The sequence below is a fragment of the Choloepus didactylus genome, chromosome 10, assembly GCF_015220235.1.
Source record: "Choloepus didactylus isolate mChoDid1 chromosome 10, mChoDid1.pri, whole genome shotgun sequence".
NCBI classification, from domain to species: domain Eukaryota; kingdom Metazoa; phylum Chordata; class Mammalia; order Pilosa; family Megalonychidae; genus Choloepus; species Choloepus didactylus.
The window spans coordinates 103,887,355-103,906,630 of NC_051316.1; the positions used below are offsets into that span (position 1 = coordinate 103,887,355).

The 19,276-nt window shown below is 42.6% G+C and overlaps 1 protein-coding gene across 2 annotated transcripts in view; it reads left to right on the forward strand.

The window, feature by feature from the left end:
- BRINP1 (BMP/retinoic acid inducible neural specific 1) overlaps positions 1-19,276 on the forward strand; it is a 200,200-nt gene that overhangs the window by 148,458 nt on the left and 32,466 nt on the right. The window contains exons 6-8 of one of the 2 annotated variants that reach the window (XM_037798467.1): positions 13,002-13,238; positions 13,664-13,699; positions 17,437-17,659. In XM_037798467.1, coding sequence (XP_037654395.1) covers positions 13,002-13,238; positions 13,664-13,699; positions 17,437-17,659 — 496 coding nt within the window. The remainder of the gene's footprint in view (positions 1-13,001; positions 13,239-13,663; positions 13,700-17,436; positions 17,660-19,276) is intronic. The other variant, XM_037798468.1, reaches the window with a different exon arrangement.

The window sequence follows — 19,276 nt, forward strand, 5'->3', positions numbered from 1 at the left end:
CGAACACTTGGTTGTTTCAAACCTTTTGGCTATTGCGCATAGTGCTGCCATTAATATTTGTGGACAAGATTTTGTTTGAACATCTGCTTTTAATCCTTCTGGGATCATACCTGAGAGTGGAATTGCTGGGTCCTATGGTCATTCTACGTTCTATGTTTTACATTTTTAGGAACTGCCAAACTGTTTTCCACAGTAACTGCAATATTGAACATTCCCACTAGCAATATATGGGGGTTCTGAAGAATATTAGTAGGTCTAAGATGAAACAAAAGAAGTTTTGGTGCTCAAATAAGTTTATATGCTTGCTTTGTGTCAGGTTGCATTATTGCTGTCTTCCTCTAAGGAGATTATCTACCCCAGTCATTGCCATGTGATGTGCAATGCTGCCCTGCGGGAGGTGTATACTTCCCTCCAGTTGACATCGGGGTTGGCCATGTGATTTGGGCATGTTACATGGCACATCTAAGCAGATGTCTTAGGAGACGTTGCCTGGTTTGGCCTTTGCTTGTTTTCTTCTGCTGTGCGAATGTCAGATTTCTGATATGACTGCTCCTTCAGCCTGAATCCAAAATGAAAAAGACATCTGGAATAAAGCCAAAACACATTCACCATGTTATATGAGTAAGAAATAAACCTTGTGGTTGTAAAGCTATAGGGATTTTGAGGTTATTTGTTACCACAGAGTAGCTTAGCAAAAACTCAATAATACTGAAACACTGGATTAAACAAGATAGACCACATTTACTACAGGACTTCTCAGGGCCTTAACCGTGCTAATTCGCAGTATGAGTCAAAAGATGAATCTTATACAGAGTTTCCTGAATGTACTTGAGACTGGGGACCTTTGTGGGTCTGTGATTCCATGGCATGCAACTTGACAAATGCTGGACTATACTCATTGTTTGGTTCAGTCCTGTCTATAATAACTTTTCTGAACTTCTCTACTCCTACAGAAGTAGGGAGCTTGTCATCTTTGCTCTCACTGAAACTTGTGTATATTTATGTGTATGTTTTATTGCAATTATACATTTTTGAATCTTGATCTCCCACCTAAATGGAGCCCCTTGAGGTCATAAACTTTGCCTTCTTCACTTCTTATATCTCTAGCATTGAGTACAGTGTCAAGTGAATATATTTTACTAATAGGTGCTGAATTGAGACTTTCCATTTATGCACGCCTACTATGATCTAGCATTTTGCTTGATATCTTGGAAAGAATTCAAAGAAATAGAAGACCGTTATTGTTCTCAAGAATCATAATTTGTAACCAGAAGTTGAAAGTCAGTGAAAACCAGAAGAGTAAGGAAAAGAAACTGCCCTGTGCATTGCCACATGATGGAAAAGCCAGAGAGCCCCAAATATTGCCAGACAGCCAGAAGATACCAACGCTGGGAGGAGGCAAACCTAGCCTTTGAAACCGTGAGCCAAGAAATTGCTATTATTAAGCCAACCCATGATTTGGCATTTGTTTTAGCAGCTGTGAAATTAAAACAGTTTTGGGTACCAGAAAGTGAGATGCTGCTATTACAAATATTGATAAGTGTGGAAAAGGGTTTGGAATTGGTTAATGGGTAGAGGCTGGAAGAATTGTGAAGTGCTTGATAAAAAAAGTCTTGGTTGCTTCAAAAAGACTATTGGTGTGACTATGGATATTAAAGGTGCTTCCAGTGAGTCCTTAGAAGGAAATGATGAAGGTGTTATTGGTAGTTGGAAGAAAGGTAATTCTTGTTATAAAGCAGTAGAGAACTCGTCAGAATTGTGTTCTAATGTCGGATTGAAAGCGGGACTTGTAAGTGATGAACGTAGATATTTGGCTGAGGAAATTTCCAAGCTGAGTGTGGAAGGTGCAGCCTGCCTTCTCTTTGCAACTTATAGTAAAAGGGAGAAGATGAGAATTGAACTCTTAAGCACAGAGGAACCAGCAACTGATGATTTTGAAAATCCCCAGGCTGTCAAGATTGTATACTCTGAGACTAGGGCCAGAAATGGCTCTATTGGGGACATCCCTGAGTTTTTGGGAAGTGAGTCCCCAGAGAACAGGGCTCCATGTGAGGATTTAAGACGACAACCCTTTGCTAAAGAAGTTGTAGCTGAACACGGCTCCAGCCATCCATTTCATTAGAAGTCAGGATTGAAAATGCAGTTATCCAGGAAGAATTTATGGAAAGTTCCTATCGTCTGATGGTTTGAACCTGCTTGAACTGCACACAAAGCTGAGAAGATCTTTGCAAAATTTGTGCGAGTAGAACCACTTCCAGCCTGGATTGAAGGGATGAATTACAGGAAGAATGACTTCAAGGGCAGGGACTTCAAGGACAGAATGACTTCAAGGAAGTAGAGGTCTGGACCAAAAAGATCTCCTCAGGCCAAGAGAGTGGGCCCACCCATGTGTATGGAAAGAGCAGGTCCACCGCTGTGCGTGTAGGGGGCAGACCATCTGCCCATTGCTCAGGGAGAGTGCCACCACCCAGTGCTTGGGGAGGGTGGGGCCTCTACCCCAGTGTTGGGGGAAAGCATGGCTGTACTGACACTTACAAGATGTGGGGCTGCCGTTCCATCAGTCCCAGAGGACAAAACACTAATCCATAGATGGTTCTAAGACCTTGAGGGTTTCAGAGTTTGGAACCTGAGATACCTGTTTCCCTTTCAGTTTCTCCCTTCTGGAATGGTAATGTTTATCCCATGCCTGTTCCACCATTGTATACTGGGAGCAGATAACTTGTTTTCTAGGTTTCGCATGTCCATCAGAGAAAGAAATTTTGCCCCGTCAGAGAGAGGAATTTTGCCCCATCAGAGAAAAGAATTTTGCCCCAGGGCAGACCACACCCATAACCAATTTTGATGAGACTTTGTACTTAGCATTGCTATAAAATGACTGAAGGCTTTGGGGATGATGTGATGGAATTAATGTATTTTGCATGTGGGAGGAACATTTTTTGGGGGGGCAGGCTGTTGGAGATTGAATCAGGTCCCCCAAAAAAGGTTTGTTCAGGTCCCAACCCCTGGTCCTGTGAATGCGAATCCTTTTGTAAATAGGACCTTTCAAGATGTTACTAGTTAAGGTGTGCCCAAACCGAATGAGGGTGAGCCATAATCCAATATGGCTGAAGTTCTTATAAGCAAAGGAAATTGGACACAAAAAAAAGCCATGGAGAGCAGCCAGAAGCTGGAAGTCAACAGAACCTGGAGGAGAAAGAAGATACCATCAGGTGCATTGCCATGTGACGAAAAACTTAAAAACCCCAAAAGATTGCCAGCCAGCCAAAGAATTCGACTCCAGGAAGAAGCAAGCTTTGTAGCCTCAGAAACCGTGAGTCAATAAATTCCATTATATGGTAGTTGTTTTAGCATCTGGGAAACTAAAGCAATCTGAAACCTGAAAGATGAGCAGGAGTGAACTAGGCAGTTGGGGCCTTCCATGGAGAAGCAAAGGCATCTTGGAAGTGTCTCTCGGGCAGGGTGAGTGTGACTGGATGTGTGGATTCAAGACAGCTAATGAGGCGGTGGTGGCCACTCCTTAGGTTATACAAGGTCTTATACCGTCTCAAGGACATTTTCATTTTTACCTTGGTGAAAATGAAAAGTAATAAAAGGGGTTTTAACCAAAGAAATGTCATGAGAAGCATGGAAGCAACTAGCAATATGAGGAGAAGCCATGGAGGGGAAAAGGAGTTATGAGGCCATCGTGTGTTTCAGATCAGATGCTTTGGTAGTTTGGTCTTAGGAGGTGATGGTTTACAGAGAGAAGCGGTTTATCTGACTCTAAAGCCTGTGTTCTGTCCACTCCCTCATCAAGGGGCCTTGATAGTGGGGCTGGAGAGAATGACATGCTGGGTGTGTCAGTAAGGAATGCTTAATTACTCTAAGACAAATATCCAACACATAGCGGCTTAGACAGCAAGGGGTGTATATTTTTCAACCTATGAGAAGCTCTGAGGTAGGCTATCCCTACCTGGCCAGGTGATTAACACACCATCAGGCACTTGGCCTCTGCCCATCTACCTTTTCCACTCTCCTTCATGTGGGGCTTTCAGTCCCTTGCTTGCAAAATGGCTAATGCATCTTTAGGCATGGTTCCCACATTCCGGAAAGGAAGAAGAAATTAACAAAACAGGGAGAGGTGATACCTTTACAGAAAAAGCAACATTTTCCCAGAACTACCCAGCAGACTTTCCCTTTTATTTCAAGGGCCCAATTGTTTGATATGGTGTCCACCATCTGTGAGAAAGGCCGGGAAACAGATTCTTTTCTAGCTGGGCATATTATTACCCTTAACACAGCCAGGTTTGGTTGCCACGGAAGAAGGTGGGACTACATTGCAGGGAGGAAAATAAGAATGTTTACCATAATGGGAAAAAATGTTCGTTGTTTTGCATAAATCTAATCTTAAAGGTTTAGGAAAGCCTCCAGGTATCTTAATTCCTTTAGATAACTGGCAGCCATTGCTTTAAGGAATCCTTCACCCCTGTGCCAGGGGATTTCATTCATTCCAAAAATATGTACCAAACTCTATGAAATACTGTGCTAAGCAGTGTGGATTCAGGAGTGAACAAGACAGATTAGGTCTACAGCCTTCAAGAAGATTCCATCCTAGTGAGAGAGACAGATATTAATAATAATAAAAGGATGAAGAAGTACAGATTGTGATTCATGTTAGGAGGGAAATAACAGAGTAATATGAAAGCAGAGAACTTGAGTTAGCAAGGATGGTCAGGGGAAACCTCTCAGCAGATAACATTTAAGCTGAGTCCCGAAGGGTGAGAACAAGTTAGTATTGCGAAGAACTGGGAAAGAGTAGTCCAGGCAATGGAAACAGTAAGCGTGGAGATAGAAGAGAACAGGACATGTCTGGGGACCAGGCTTTGGTATTGCAGGATGTGGCAAGGAAAGGGAACTGGTAGTAGCGGACTTAGGAGAAATCAGCTGATCCAGGGACCAGGTAACACAACGTCTTATAAGTAACGCGTTTGATTTTTATCATGAATTCTGTGAAGAAACTTAAGTTTAAATTGAAACAATTTCTCCTGAAAGCTTCAAGAGTATTTTCATGTTGAAATTTTATTAGCTTGAATATTAAAAAGAGATCTCAGCCTCCTTATCCTTCTTGATATCATAGTTTGGAACATATTTGATGTTTTAAAATTGAAAGTGTCATTGAGAAGTCCTCCTGCACCGAATTTTTTTGTCGATGTTAATACTTACCTATTTTTATTTATTCATATTATCTTTCTCCATCACTTAGAGGTAAGGTCCATGAAAATAATGATTTTTGTTTCTATTTCATTGCTGTTTCCCTGGGGCCTAGAACAGTGCCTGGCACATAATAGATGCCTGATGAATCTTTGCATAATGAATGAACAACATCACAGAGTAGAATCGTGGAAGATTGAGGTTACAAAGAATCTTGGTCATCTATACAGAGGTTGACAATTTTTTTCCTGTAAAAGGCCAAGTGGTAAATATTTTAGGCTTTGCGGGTCACCCAGTCTGCTGCAAGTACTCAACTCTGCCATTGTAGTGTGAAGGCCGCCTCAGACAATACAAAAACCAGTGGGTATGTCTGTGTTCCCCTAAAATTTATTTATAACAGTAGGCTGCATGTCACATTTGGCCCACAGGCCATAGTTTGCCAACTCCTGTATCTGTCAGTAAAAGCTCCGTTTATGTTGTGATCACAAACAATCCCTGAATCTCAGTGGTTTGCAAAAGTAAATGTTCATTTCTTTTACTTATGCTACATCATGGTCACAAATTGACTGTGCTTCTCATCTGGTGGCCTCTATCTGTAGCATGGTGCTCTTTTGGCAGTGGTGAAAAGCAACCGATGAACCCACCTTCTGTCTCTTACAGATTCATTTGGGAAGTGACACACATCACTTGCACTCACACTTCATTAACCAAAATGTGTCAGGTGGGTGCATCTGAGTTCAGAGGGTAAAGGTGTGTAATTATCTCAAAGGGAGGATACTTCAGGGAAGGACACGGTATATAGGTTAACATTAGTCCAGTCTACCAAGTGCCATGTGGATCTTGGGTTCTCTAGGGCCTTCCTGCCAAGTCAGCTTTCAAACTCTGTACACGTCCAATGTGACGTTCTCTACCAAGGCAACTTGTTTCATCCTTCAAAACTTCTGATACTTAAAAAGGTTTTAGTTGTATCATGCTGAATTCCATTTGCCTGTCTCTTTTACCCAAGGCTTGCAAGGACACTCCTTAAGAACCCGCAGAATAGGTGATGATGCTTGCTAAATCAAATGGGTACTCTATCCAGGAGGTGGAGAGTCTCTAATTCATACATCAAGGGAGCCCCCTCCCCTTTCCCCCAGGTAGCTGCCTTTCTTCATTTACCAGAGTGTAGATGACCCGTCACGGAGGCAGGGCTGAACTTCTGAATAAGATCATAGCCTTTTCGCCCTTTCTGCACAGTTTCACCCGGTGAATTATTGTCTTATTTTCATTCCACTCCAATAAGCTGTCAGCGATGGATACTGTAATTCACAGCAATAGAAACACAAACAGATGGGTAATTGACCCGCATGCCTTCATTACACTGGAGTTCAGCATGGCTGTTGGAGCCATAAAGTCCTTTATCTGCCAGTCTGAAATCCCTGGGCTTTCACAAGGAAGGGGATCTTTGCAAAAGGTAGTGTTAGTTGTTGCTGTCCCCACCTGATGCATTTTAGAAATGGAAAGAGTTTGACAAGCAGAACTTAACAGGTACAAGACAACAGCTGGGACTCCTATAGTGCTCAGAGATGTCTCCAGGGGGCCACATCCTGATGCAAAGAAAGGATAGAAAAATATGTATACTTAACCAAAATAGAACCTGCATGTTCTCCTTCTTCCCCTTGACACTGTAAGGGAACATGCATTTAATATCTAACGAAAAAGGTCAGAAATGAACAAATGCATCAAAAATTGCATTTGTAATTAGGTAATCAGGATCCAGAGTAAAATAAAAACAAAGCTGAACAAAAACAAATCATGAAGGTGCATGTTGCTTGCCCTTGAACAAGACTTGGATTGACCCAAGCAAGATATTCATGCCCGGACCCACCTTGACCAAGGGGTGTCCTCTGTTCAGACCCTGCTCATGTTTCTAGACTCTGCTCACATCCCACACCCATTACAAAGTCTTCCATAATATTTTCTCCAGGCTTGTTTTTCTTTCTTCTTTATAGTAGTAGATCACTGAGTTATTCAATATTTGAAAAACCCTTTTTATTAAACCCCTTCTATGTACCAGGCATGATGCTACTTTTTACATTTGAGTCATTGATAATAAGCCATTATCTGCTTTTCCTTGGATTTGGGGCTTTTGTTTTGTCACCAAGTAGCCCCTCTGTATCCTTATAAAGTGGGAAGCATGTGTTAAGCCTCTCCTTATCTCCTCCAACAAATTTCCTTGTACTAAAGAATTACTTTTCAAAGGAAAGAGGAAGAGGCCTTAGCCAGTATCGGTCAGCAGAGGAGCAGGATCAGGGTTAGAGACCAAGGCTGGGCTGTAATCCCCTGATCTCAGGTGTGCCACCAGCTTCTGTGATTGGGTCTTCTTTTCCAGACATTAAACATTTCCCGGGCTCACAGAGGAAGGTCACCTGAACCAGGTGCCTGCTGTAGACAGCAATTTTGACAGTGTCATTGAAGTTCTCCAGGGATACAGCGCTGGTCCTTGAACGTTCTTGTGCCTTTAGCGCCCCCAGCAGTTGAAACACAGTAACAGCGCCGGCCCCCATTTCTTTTTTTCTGAATCTCAAGTAGACCCACAGCCCACCATGGACGAGGATCTCTGACCTTCTGGCTCTAAGAAGTACTGTTCCTCTAGTGAGCTCCAGGTCTCTGCTCCGTGTCATCCTCCCTTTAGAGTTTTGATCTTCTCCCTGACTTCAGAAATCTTCCTTCTCTTCTTTAAGGGAATTTGAAAGAAACAAGCAAAAAGATGAGTCTTAATCAGAAAGGAATGTGATAGCGAGGTCAGTTCTCAGCTGGAAGAAGTCCTATTGCCAAGGCCTGTGCGTGGGCTCTTGCTACTTTCTGTGCCTCTCACATCCCTTCAGGCCTGTTTATGCATTAGGCCTTAGCTTAGATGCCACTTTTCCCAGGAGAGCTGCTTTGACCACCTCTCCCCTGCTCTATTCCGGGTTTGGTGCTCTTCCTCTGTTACTCGAGCGCCTTGTGCATCATTCTGGCAGAGCACAGCTCTTACTGCATCTGAACAGTTTGTTTACACATCTGCCTCCTTTACTAGACTGTGAGGTCAAAGAAGGCCTGGCACATAGTAGGGGCTTCAGTGATTTGTGCAGAAGGAAGAGAAGAGAGGAGGGAAGGAAGGAAGAAAAAATGGAAGGAAGGGAGGGAGGGAGGGATGAAGGGAAGGAGAGAAAGAAGGAAGGGAGGGAGGGAAAGAAGGAAAGAAAGAAGGAAAGTTCATAGAAGAAAGAATGAATGATGCAGTGGTAAATAACAAAGCCCTGTAGAAATTACAGTAATAGCACAATAGTGCTATTGAACAAAAATACACTCATAGAATGATTCTGTAGCCTTGAAGGGGATATGCAAAGTGGATTTTCCTGAGAAGAGCTTGAGTTTGGTCTTGTTAATGGATCATGGCCTGATGTGGAGTGAATGGGGGAAACCTAACATTTATTGAACACTTCATTATGCCAGGTGTTGACTTAAGTGCTGTTTATGACTTCTCCCCCTCATTTACTCCTCATAACGGCCCTAGAAGGTGGTTATTGGAATTTCAGCTTCACAGCTAGAAAACTGAGTTTCAGAGAGGCTAAGACATTACAAAGGTCACCCTGTGCTGGAGCTGCCACGGTGATATAAATGGGAATTTTTCTCAGTTCCTGCTTTTTTCCACCAAAGAGGCGGAAGGACCCTTGGGTGTTTCAGAACCCAGAGTTCCTGATTCAAGTCCTGACTATGCTACGATAGTTAGGGTTCTTTGGGCAGATTGCCTAACTTTTCAATTCCACCATCCAAAAAGCTTAATGGGGCAGCTTTCTTTTCAGCTGGGATGAGGGAGGAGGATAGTTCTTTTGTTCAACAGATGTGTTCCTGGAGCCAACTCTGGGCTTGGCCTTATTTTTCATTCTGGGCTCCACAGTGAACAGACAGAGCCCTTGCCCCTCTAAAACTCACTCCCTAATGAGAGAAATGGAGAAAACACCATGAAAACAAATTACTAAAATTATCTTAGTCAGTAGTTAATCTTAGGAAGAAAACAGAAGAGGCTAAAACAGAGGCCTATGGGATTGGGGCTGGCATTTCAATTTATGTGTCTCTGAAGGTCTCAGTTACCAGGGAACTATGCAGAGCTCTTAGGAAAGAATATTCCAGTCTCAGGGAAGAGCAGGCATGACGTCTGGAGGAGCAAGACTGGCACATCGGAGGGACTGCAAAAAAGGGCAAGGCGTCTGGCAAGTTCTGAGTTGAGAGAATATCAGGAGATGAGGAGAGTGAAGGAGGCAAGGAAATGTAGACCTCTCATGTGACAGAGAGAAGAAATAATATCTTGTCACAGAAAAACTGTATATGATATATGAAAAATGTCATGAGATGGATGTGTTAGGGCTGGGGTGGGAGGGAGGACCAAAGAGAAGGCAAAAATCAGGAAAAGAGAAGGAAGACAGCATGGGCGCTGCACGCCTGCATTGCCCCCACTGTCTGCAGCACAGCAAAACCTTTCATTTAAAAGTCTAATGAGATTTTTATTTAAAAGAAAAAGTATAAGGAGATGGGGGGGTAGGGCGCGGTGCAGAATATTCCATATGTTCAGCGTGGGTGAGTTGGTGTTGAAATGAGACTCTCAGCTCTTGTCTTTCCTGGGTTTGGGGAGGCAAAATTTAAATAGCTGGCAATAATGGTGGCCTTTTTTTCTCTCTCATTTTCTCAGTTTTTGTTTCCCTCTGTGTCAGTATTTGTGTATGTGAGAGTGTGTGTCTTTGGGAACTGTGGGCACAGAATATTCCACCCCAGCCGGCAGCAGTATATCTTTCAAGCAGTGGTTCCACAGGCCAAATCCCGCTCCAAATTATTTATGACTCCCATTGAAGCGGGCGGGATTCAGGCGCCGAGCTGTGGGGTCAGCAATGGGCCTCTTTGTTGGACACAGGTCATCAGGAGAGGACTCTGGCTGTGACTGCTGTGTGAACCTCCGCCACCGTAGAAATGGTTATGTAACTTTAAACAGTAATGACATTTTGCAGAAAAGTGCTTTTTAATTGCTATGTCTTCATTATTCTCTTTCAAAATTGCCCAGGAGATTCTGCCTCGGAGACAGCTCGGCATATTCTGAGTTTCCATTTTTAAAGAGCAGCCAGTTTTGTGTTTCAGCTGCTCTCAGAAACCCCCCAACCCCAAACTTTATCTGTTTTCAGTTGCATTAAATGGGGTAGGTAATACTGCCTTTTGTATCCTTGCCAAATGGAGAAATGATTTGACGCAGTTTTCTAAAAATGCACTCCTCAAATTCCTTTTGGGCTGGCACCAAGAATAGAATATTTTATCTCCTACAAAAGAGAGGAAGAAAATGATGAGCAAGCTAGAAAAATAGGACTGAAAGTTTAGTCTATAGAGTCCCTTGAAGCAATGGAAACTTAACCCTAATCCATAGACCCAGTTGCCTATAGGGGATTGGGATCAGCCAAAAATACATTTTGCTTTGAAAGCAAAAATGTTGATACAGATAAAGTGACTTAATAATGCATACTCTGAGAGAATTGTAGACGAGGAGGGATTTATAGCTCGTTTTGTAACTCCCACCTTTCAGCATCTGCAGCCCCTGGATGGTAGCCCTGCTGAGCAATCGCTCAAACTCAGATGAACCCCTTGCACATTGGTGTGAGCTCCCCAATTCCAGTGGACCCCTGCCCTGCTGGACAATTGCATCTGCTGGAACAGCTTCCCTGCATATCGTCCTGCACAGCCTTCCCACCAGGGCCTGTTCAACAGGCACAGGAGAACACAGAACCCTCTTTCTAGTGAAAACTCCCCAAATATCTGATGACTGCCTCCTTGAGTATTTTTTTCTTATTATTAAATACCCACCAATGTTGTCCCTTCATTTATCCTGTGTTGAACCTTTAAAACTTTTAATCAGAGGAATGGCACCATCGTCGTCATCATCCTCAAAAATAAGAATAGATAACATTTATTGTTGCTTGCTCTGTGTCAGGAATGCTTCCAAACAATTCGAAGGAATTATTTCATTTAGTCTTTTCAACAGCCCCATGAGGTATCTTCATTGTACAGAAGAGGAAGTGGAGGCTTAGTGGCCTATTCCTTGCCCGAGAAGAGGTAGGTAGGAAGGAAAGGAGGCTGATGTCCAACTCTTAAACGGCACTGTGGTTTCTCACCATAAGGCCACTGGAGACATAGGCTCCTTTCCCACAATGCCTCTCTGAAACCAGTCTTTTTTAGCTGCCATATGAAGACAGGTTGAAATGATGGGGCTTGCTTTTTTTTTTTTAATATAACATGCAGGGGAGAGGGAAAAAGAGAATAATCTAGAAGTATGACTGTGAAGCAGACATAAAAGAAATGCTGGGTTTATTCAGCAAATTCCTGATGTGTAGGATCAGGGGGTGCTCCTGAAGAGTGAATTAGGAAAAAAAATTAATCCAAATAAAAGCAGTCCTCTTTTACACAGTGGATAGTGAACCGTTGCTTCCAGTTGTATGGAAGGCTAAAAGTGAGAGCAGCTCCAAATGACGGGGAGAGACATGTCCCTGGAGAGAGTGCCTTAATGAATTAATTCTGCCTAGAGTTTTCCTTCTGTCCGGGCACCATAGGTAATAACCTGCTATGCTGACATTTCAAGAGTACTGTGATAGTTCTTGTGCCCAGAAAGATCCTTCTTCATCATTGTCCCTCAGGATTAAAATTTTGATTAGTGAAGTGTAATGAAATGATCTTAAGAACCAGTAAAAAGGGCTCATCTTGTAACCATGGACCAGTCACATCCTCCATGTGTGCCTTAGCGTCATTTGTCGAACTAGGAGAAAATGAATTATCTCTAATGTCATTTATTTTTCATGAAAATAATTTTTTTTTTCATGGAGAGGTGGCCCCACTAAATTATGTCACTCTAATTATATCACTCTTACCCTTGAAAATTACCGAAGGATCCCATTATCCACAGGATAATGTCCAAACTCCTTAGCATATAACAAAGCCCTTTGCACCCTGGCCTCTGATCCTCTCTACCACTTGATCTCCTAAAGCTGATATGCCCCCTGCCCCACTCACTGTCACCTCATTCACCAAGCACCTGGAGACATGTTATGCCATAGTTTTAGCTATTCCTCATTTTTAAATTCCCTTTCTGTTCTTATTTATACATGATGATCTCTTACTTTTTTACCACCCCAAATGCTACCTCTTCCGTGAAGATTTTCCTGCTACCCACTTAACATTAATTGCAGACTTCTGTTGTCCAATTGTATGATTTGGCTGTTTCTGCTATAAGTCTATAAAGCTGTGTTTTGGTGATGTGTGTCCATGTCCCTGCTGATTATATTGTAAACTCCCCATGGGCAAGGATCATTTCCTTTTTTAACTCTATAGATATAGTGCCTATCTCAGGACTTGTGCTTCATAGATAGGGTTCATAAATATTAGAAGAAACAAAAGGAAAAACATGAAAGAAATAAAGATAAATAAACAATAATCTCATACTTTCAATAAGGGTTTTCTCCAAAAATAAAGAAGGTATAAACCAAAGCTGGATCGCTTCTCATTCCTAATATGACCGAACAGCGTGTACCTTTCAGAGATTGCCAAGGTCATGACCTGAGAAGTTTAAATCCAAGCAATACAAACGGAAGCCTCACCAATTACTCCCTGTCTGGGTCTTGGCAGACCCAGAACTATTTTGGTTACAATGCACAGGGAGAAATCTAGCAACTTCAAATTCCTAGGCATCACCTTTTGAAACTGTTAATGAAACACCTTTTTTAACCTTTCTATTTCCCCTCCTTGCTATTCTCAATCAGGTCTTCAGATCATCTTCCCTCAGTATCTGCAAGAGAAGTTTGTCCAGTCGGCCTTGAGCTACATCATGTGCAACGGCGAGGGCGAGTATGTGTGCCAGAACAGCCAGTGCCAGTGCCAGTGTGCAGAGGAGTTCCCGCAATGCAACTGCCCCATCACCGACATCCAGATCATGGAGTACACGCTGGCCAACATGGCCAAGTCTTGGGCGGAAGCCTACAAGGACCTGGAGAATTCAGGTAGAGAGGGGCTCATTTAGTGCGACTGCATGGACGGTTCTGAGCCCGGTGTAGAAAAGGGTATCCCCCAGCTGGAGTTAGGACCGCTGTGAGGAGAACATGGGTGACCCCATCTCTTTCACTTTGGATGGTCCAGAGCCTGCCATAGTGCCTGCCCTGAAGTAGGTACTCAATAAATCTCTGCGGAGAGAAGTGATGAATGACGTGATGGGGTTTGTGGTCATATGATGTATTGTCTCTGTTGTACCCTGGAGGCGAAAGAGTTAAGGCTGCATAGAAAACCTCTGGAGAGTGGGGTCCAAGGAATTTTTATTGATTCCTGAGCCTCTTTCTTTCTCTCTCTCTTTCTTCCTCATTCTCTGTCTTTCTGTCTCTCTGTTTCTCTCTGTCTCTGTCTCTGTCTCTCTCTATCCATTTATTTAAAGAATTCACAGATGTCAAAGCTAGAAGTCACTTTTCAGGTAACGTAGCTATTTCCTGCTTTTCATGGTTAAGAAAAATGAATTTCAGGGGAGGAAAGTCAGTCACCCAAGATTGCAGTGTGGGTGAGGGGTAAGTTGGATCTCTGCCCTATGGAGCTTCCAGTTTTGTGGGAAGAAAAAAAAAAAGCCAGACGTGAATCACGTAACCATGCAAATAATTATAAAATTACAACTGCATACTTGTAAAGAGCAAAAAGCTGCTGTGAGCCAGTGCCGTCAAATTGAGAGTTGATGTGCCCAGGAAAGCTGGGTGAGGCCACTATGAGAAAGTGGTCACTGAACAGAAACCTAAACGTCAGACTGTGGGGCAGAGATCAAAGGGTATATGTGGGTGGGCCGATTTGAGGCCATTCCCTGGTGCCTAGGAGAGAGATGACCATGTTACAGATTAAGGTGATGGTGCGAGTGGTCAAGATGGGTAACGTGCAGATGCTGGGCTACTTAGAATGAACAACTGACAGGGCTTGCTGTTAGATTGGCTGTGGGATTTGATGAGAAGAGGGGTATCAGAGATGTATCCAGGTTCCTTGCTGGACTAACTGGAGGGATGTTGGTACCATTCACTGACTGAAAATGTCCAAGAAGGTTTGGAAAGAAGACCATGGACTCAGTTTTGGATATAAGCTTGAGAATGCTTGAAGCTTCCAAGAGGAGGTGCCAAGTAGATAGCTTATACTATGTGCTCAATAAATATCTGCTAATTAAATGGATATATGTATAGAGCTTTGCTGTTTTAAACACAGTGTTACATTCCTTGCATCAATCACATTAACATCATTAGAGTAAGCTGTGTTATAGAGGAGGTTGCAGAGACCCAGTGTTTTCCCTAGGATTACATAGTTAGTAAATCACAGAACTAGGAGTGGAATTCAGCTGGACCTTATTTCAAATCCAGTGATCACCGCAGCTTTTGCAACTTCTTAATTTCTACTGTACCCTCAGGCCTCAATTCCTTCATTTGATAAATGAGAGGACATGTTTGTGTTTTTAATATTTGAATTTATTTAAATCTTTAGCCAAGAAAGACTTTGATCAAACAAAATCTTACCTTGGAGCCACTGGTGTGCCACAGTTAAAAGCAGAGCTTTGTTGAGAAGGGTTTGGAAACCACTGGTTTCCATGAGCTCTGAGCCTCCACTAGCTCTGGGAGCACAAGATGCATCCAACGTCCTCTTCTCCCAGGATGAGGGCAGCTCAGATGGAGCTGCAGGTGCCTTATGAACCTGCACCCATTAATCCATTTTAAATCCTGGGAGATTCATAAAAGAGAGAGGTTCATGATGGAATCATGTGCTATGATTAGTTGGGCTCAAACAAAAGAAGCGTTTGATAAAATGCTTTTGCAGAGAGGTTCTACCGATTGCTAAAAAGCAGAGGGGAACCTAAGTTGAGTGCACTCGGGCAGTCTGTATCCTTAAGAGAAACCACTTTAAATGTGTGGGTGGGGATATACTGAAAGCTGAGATGCAGCAGCATAAGCTGAATAGACCACAGAAATCATGAATGTGTCACGCTTTCTGCCCACAAAGGCACACATTTGCTCTAGGTGTCCCTAGATAACCTTGCAAGTGTGTTTTCCTCCATTATATTTTCTTCCCTTAATATTAATAACTCAGTGCCAGGTAATGCAGAAGCATTAAGGTAAGGTAAAGGCAATTGATTCCTTGATGTCTCCAGAGTGTTGGTCAACTAGATCCTGGTTTACACACCCACATGTGGGTCTACATTTCTTTTCCTGGAGGGGACCTTTCTACTTTTAGACAAGAAAGCTAAAGTCTTTAACTTGTAAATTGTTTTCTTATTTGACCCAAATTCCGGTTCATTGTAAAGACTGTTCTCCCCTTTGAGGTTTCAGCAGGGTCCTTTGCAAAATGAGCTGCATGTCTTCTTTAGAAGGAGAATCAGCTATTCCGAACACCAAAGGGTCATCAGATCCAGTACCCTGCCTCCAGCCAGCTCACCAGATAAATCCTTCAGTGCAGTCATGTGTTATCTTTTCAATCTTATGCTACCATGTAATGAGCACTTAATGTGCATCAGGGATTATATAGGCAGATACAGTCCTTTGTCACCTGCTTGATATTTGGATTAGATACTATTATAACCTGACTGACAGATGGGAGCACGGAGGCATTGACAGGCTATGTCCTTTGCCCAAGGCCACACAGCTATTCAGAGGTTGAGATATGATTTGAACTCATGCATGTCTGATTGTCTATAATGAGGTACCTGAAGTTCTCTAGGAGCCAGAGGCTCTTGTTTTGAGAACCTTTTACTTATTTTTTGCACCCAGTATACTGATACTCCAGACTGCCCTCTTCATGTGTTGAGAGGAAGTATAATACAAGAAGTGAGAGCACAGGCTTCAGAGCCAGGCTATAATCCTGACCCTACCATTTATTGGCTGTGTGACCTTGGGCAAGTTACTTAACTTCTCTGTGCCCTATCTTCTATAATTGGGGGTGATAAAACTACCTACCTTATATGTTTGTTCTAAAAGTTAGTAATATGTATTAGGTGGTTAGGACAGTGCCTGGAGTATGTTGAGTGCTATATAAATATTTGTTAAGTAGAATGAATGTCTGGTATACCAACTAAGATGTAGATATCATAACATGATGTGAGTTTTAGGCCTCAGAAAATTTTTTAAATCTAATCATTTTAGCCTTTCTTTTTGCTGAAAAATAATCAGTCTCAATTCTGTAATTTTCCCAGTGTATGGACAAAAATAGAAGTTTGGACTAGAAAACAGAAACTCAGGTTTTAGTCCTCATTCTTGTCACTCATTGGCTGTACTACCTTCAAAAAGCACAACCACTTTGGGCCTGTTTCCCTGTATGTATAACAAAAAAGCTGAACTAGATCATTTCTAATCATTTCTAATGCTGTCTCAGCACATGCTGACATTCTGAATCTCAGTATCACAAATCGAAACAAAACTCTTCATCCAGAAGGACAAACCCAAGAGTTTGTCCCCATCTCTCATTCCCCGAAATGTAAAATGATATTAGATGATACACACAAATGACTTCAAATAATTGAATGACACCAAAAGAGGTTGATCTGTTTTAAGTTCTTTGTTAAATCTGCCGTTAACATCAAAGGAAAAGTTTGTTTGGTGCTAATATGCCTTTAACACCTCTCTAACACTTGATAGTTTCCTATATTTCAAAGTGAGAGCAGGAACTAGGGTTTGGTCATTTAGCAGGCAACAGTATCTGGCTGGAATTTACTAATTTTTTTCATTCTGGTTTGTTTTTCCAGCTTTATTTTTACACCTACCATTCTACTGAAGGCATGTGACGGTAGCTTTCTATGTAGAATGGGATCAAAGTTTTGTATTTAAAGTAAAAAATAATTGATCCAAGGGAAATACTAAATAAATATAAGTACATGTGATATGTGAACATCATTATAAAGGTGGTATTCAAATGACAGAATTTTGGCAAGCCCTGTCTTAAGCAAAGGTGCAGAATACAATTCATTATTAGCTGTGCAGCCTGGGCAGTAGCAAAGTAAGAGAACCTTCAGTGAAAGTGCCATGGTCTTTGCACTGCTTAGTAGGAGCAGAGAAGGCTAGTGCAGTGTTCTATGGGCCTCAAACAACTTTAGTTTTATTTGCAAGCCTGCTTTATTGGTAGGTGGGACTAAGCATCCAAGGGGACCATGCAGTCTGCCACGCTCAGTTCTTCTCTCTGGGCCTTTTCTCTTGCTAGATGAGTTTAAATCGTTTATGAAACGCCTCCCCAGCAACCATTTCCTGACCATCGGGAGCATCCATCAGCACTGGGGCAATGACTGGGATCTACAGAACCGCTACAAGCTCCTGCAGAGTGCCATGGAGGCCCAGAGACAGAAGATCCAGCGCACTGCCCGCAAGCTCTTCGGCCTCAGTGTCCGCTGTCGCCACAATCCCAACCACCAGCTACCTAGAGAGAGGTGAGTTGAGTTCTGCGGCCACCTCCCACCTCTGCAGGAACCAAGCTGGTGCTAGTTCACATTTGCTTGTTGCGGAGGGAAATGCAATGCACATGATGCATTTGTGGTTGGTAGGAAAGGCCTTGCATGGTTGGCCAACCATTTTCTGATTCGTCTCTGGCTTCTCCCTTACTGGCTCCAGCTTCAGTGGATTTCTCTGTTTCCTGTCTCATCTAGCAACTTTCAGCCTCTGTGTTCTGTCTGCTCCATCTACTGAGGAAGGGAATTAACACTAGCCCTAACTGCTTTCTGGTGCTGGTCTGGTTGCTTAAATGTATTCTCTCTTTAATTTTAAAATAACTCAGCAAAGCAGAGTTTAGCATCCCCGTCTTAATGGTGAAGAAACTGAGTTAACTAATTAATCAGTCAAGTACTTTGATCAGGGCCTGGAGTAGAGGGAGGCAAATGGCACACCTATGGTGCAAAATTTAAGGAGGCACTCACTCTCCAATTCATGCAAGTGCAAGGTCCTCACCTGAGATTGAGTGCCTCCTTATGTGAGTGCCTCACTTGCCTCACTCTAGTCCTGACCTTGCCTTTGATGAGCCAGGGACCTTGTTGGACGGTGGACAGGACCAAGTCAAACAGGACCTGTGCCTTTTGCAGAACCCTGATTTATTTGCTCTCTCAGGGACCCACAGGGAATGAGTCAGGATTTGAATTCAGGTCTTTCAGATTCCATTCTCTCAGAGGATTTATGCGCTGCATCTCAGAGTTTTCTATATTGATTCCTCAGATTTTTCCATGAGGATATCACAGGAGACAAGAAAGCACTGTTTTGGGTATCTACCTTGCTTCAGCCAGATAAGCACTGCTTTCATCTATTTCATATTTGGGGCTTCTACATTCAATTTTATTCCAAGAGAAGACATCCGCTCCTAATAAGAATGGTATTACATCACAGTCATTTAGTACACCTATGTTAGGCACACACATATACACACAAACACATGCACACAAACACACACACACATATAATACATACATATATATTTTGTCCCCATTGTACAGATCGGAAAAATGAAGTTTGGAGAAGTCAATAAATTGGTCCAAATCTACAATGTATGTCAGGTTCTCAACCAGGGGTTAATTGTATCCCCAGGGGACATTTGGCAATGTCTGAGGACATTCTGATTATAATAACTGAGCAGGGAACTGCTAGTGGCATCCAATGGGCAGAGGCCAGGGATGCTGCTAAACATCCCACAATGCACAGGGAAGGTTCCGCAAAAAAGAATTATCTGCCCCAAAAGTCAATAGTGGTAAGGTTTCAAAACCCTAATCTAGGAAGAAGAGACAAGATGACATCTAAGTCCATCAGTCCCAATTCTATGCTCCTAACCACCTGCTATACTAGCACTCAGGGTTTTAAAACAGCTACACTTTTCTATGCAATCTCCCTCTAACCCAGTCAGCCCCATGCATTCATCCTTTTTCGTCTTTGTAAACTCAAATCAATTGTTGCTTCCTCCATGAAGTCTTTCCTGATTGTACCAGGCAGTACAGAAGGCTTCTTCTTCTAAGTTCTCAGGAGAAAATTCCTGCCTTATTCAGCATATTTTCCCTTCTTTTCGCCAT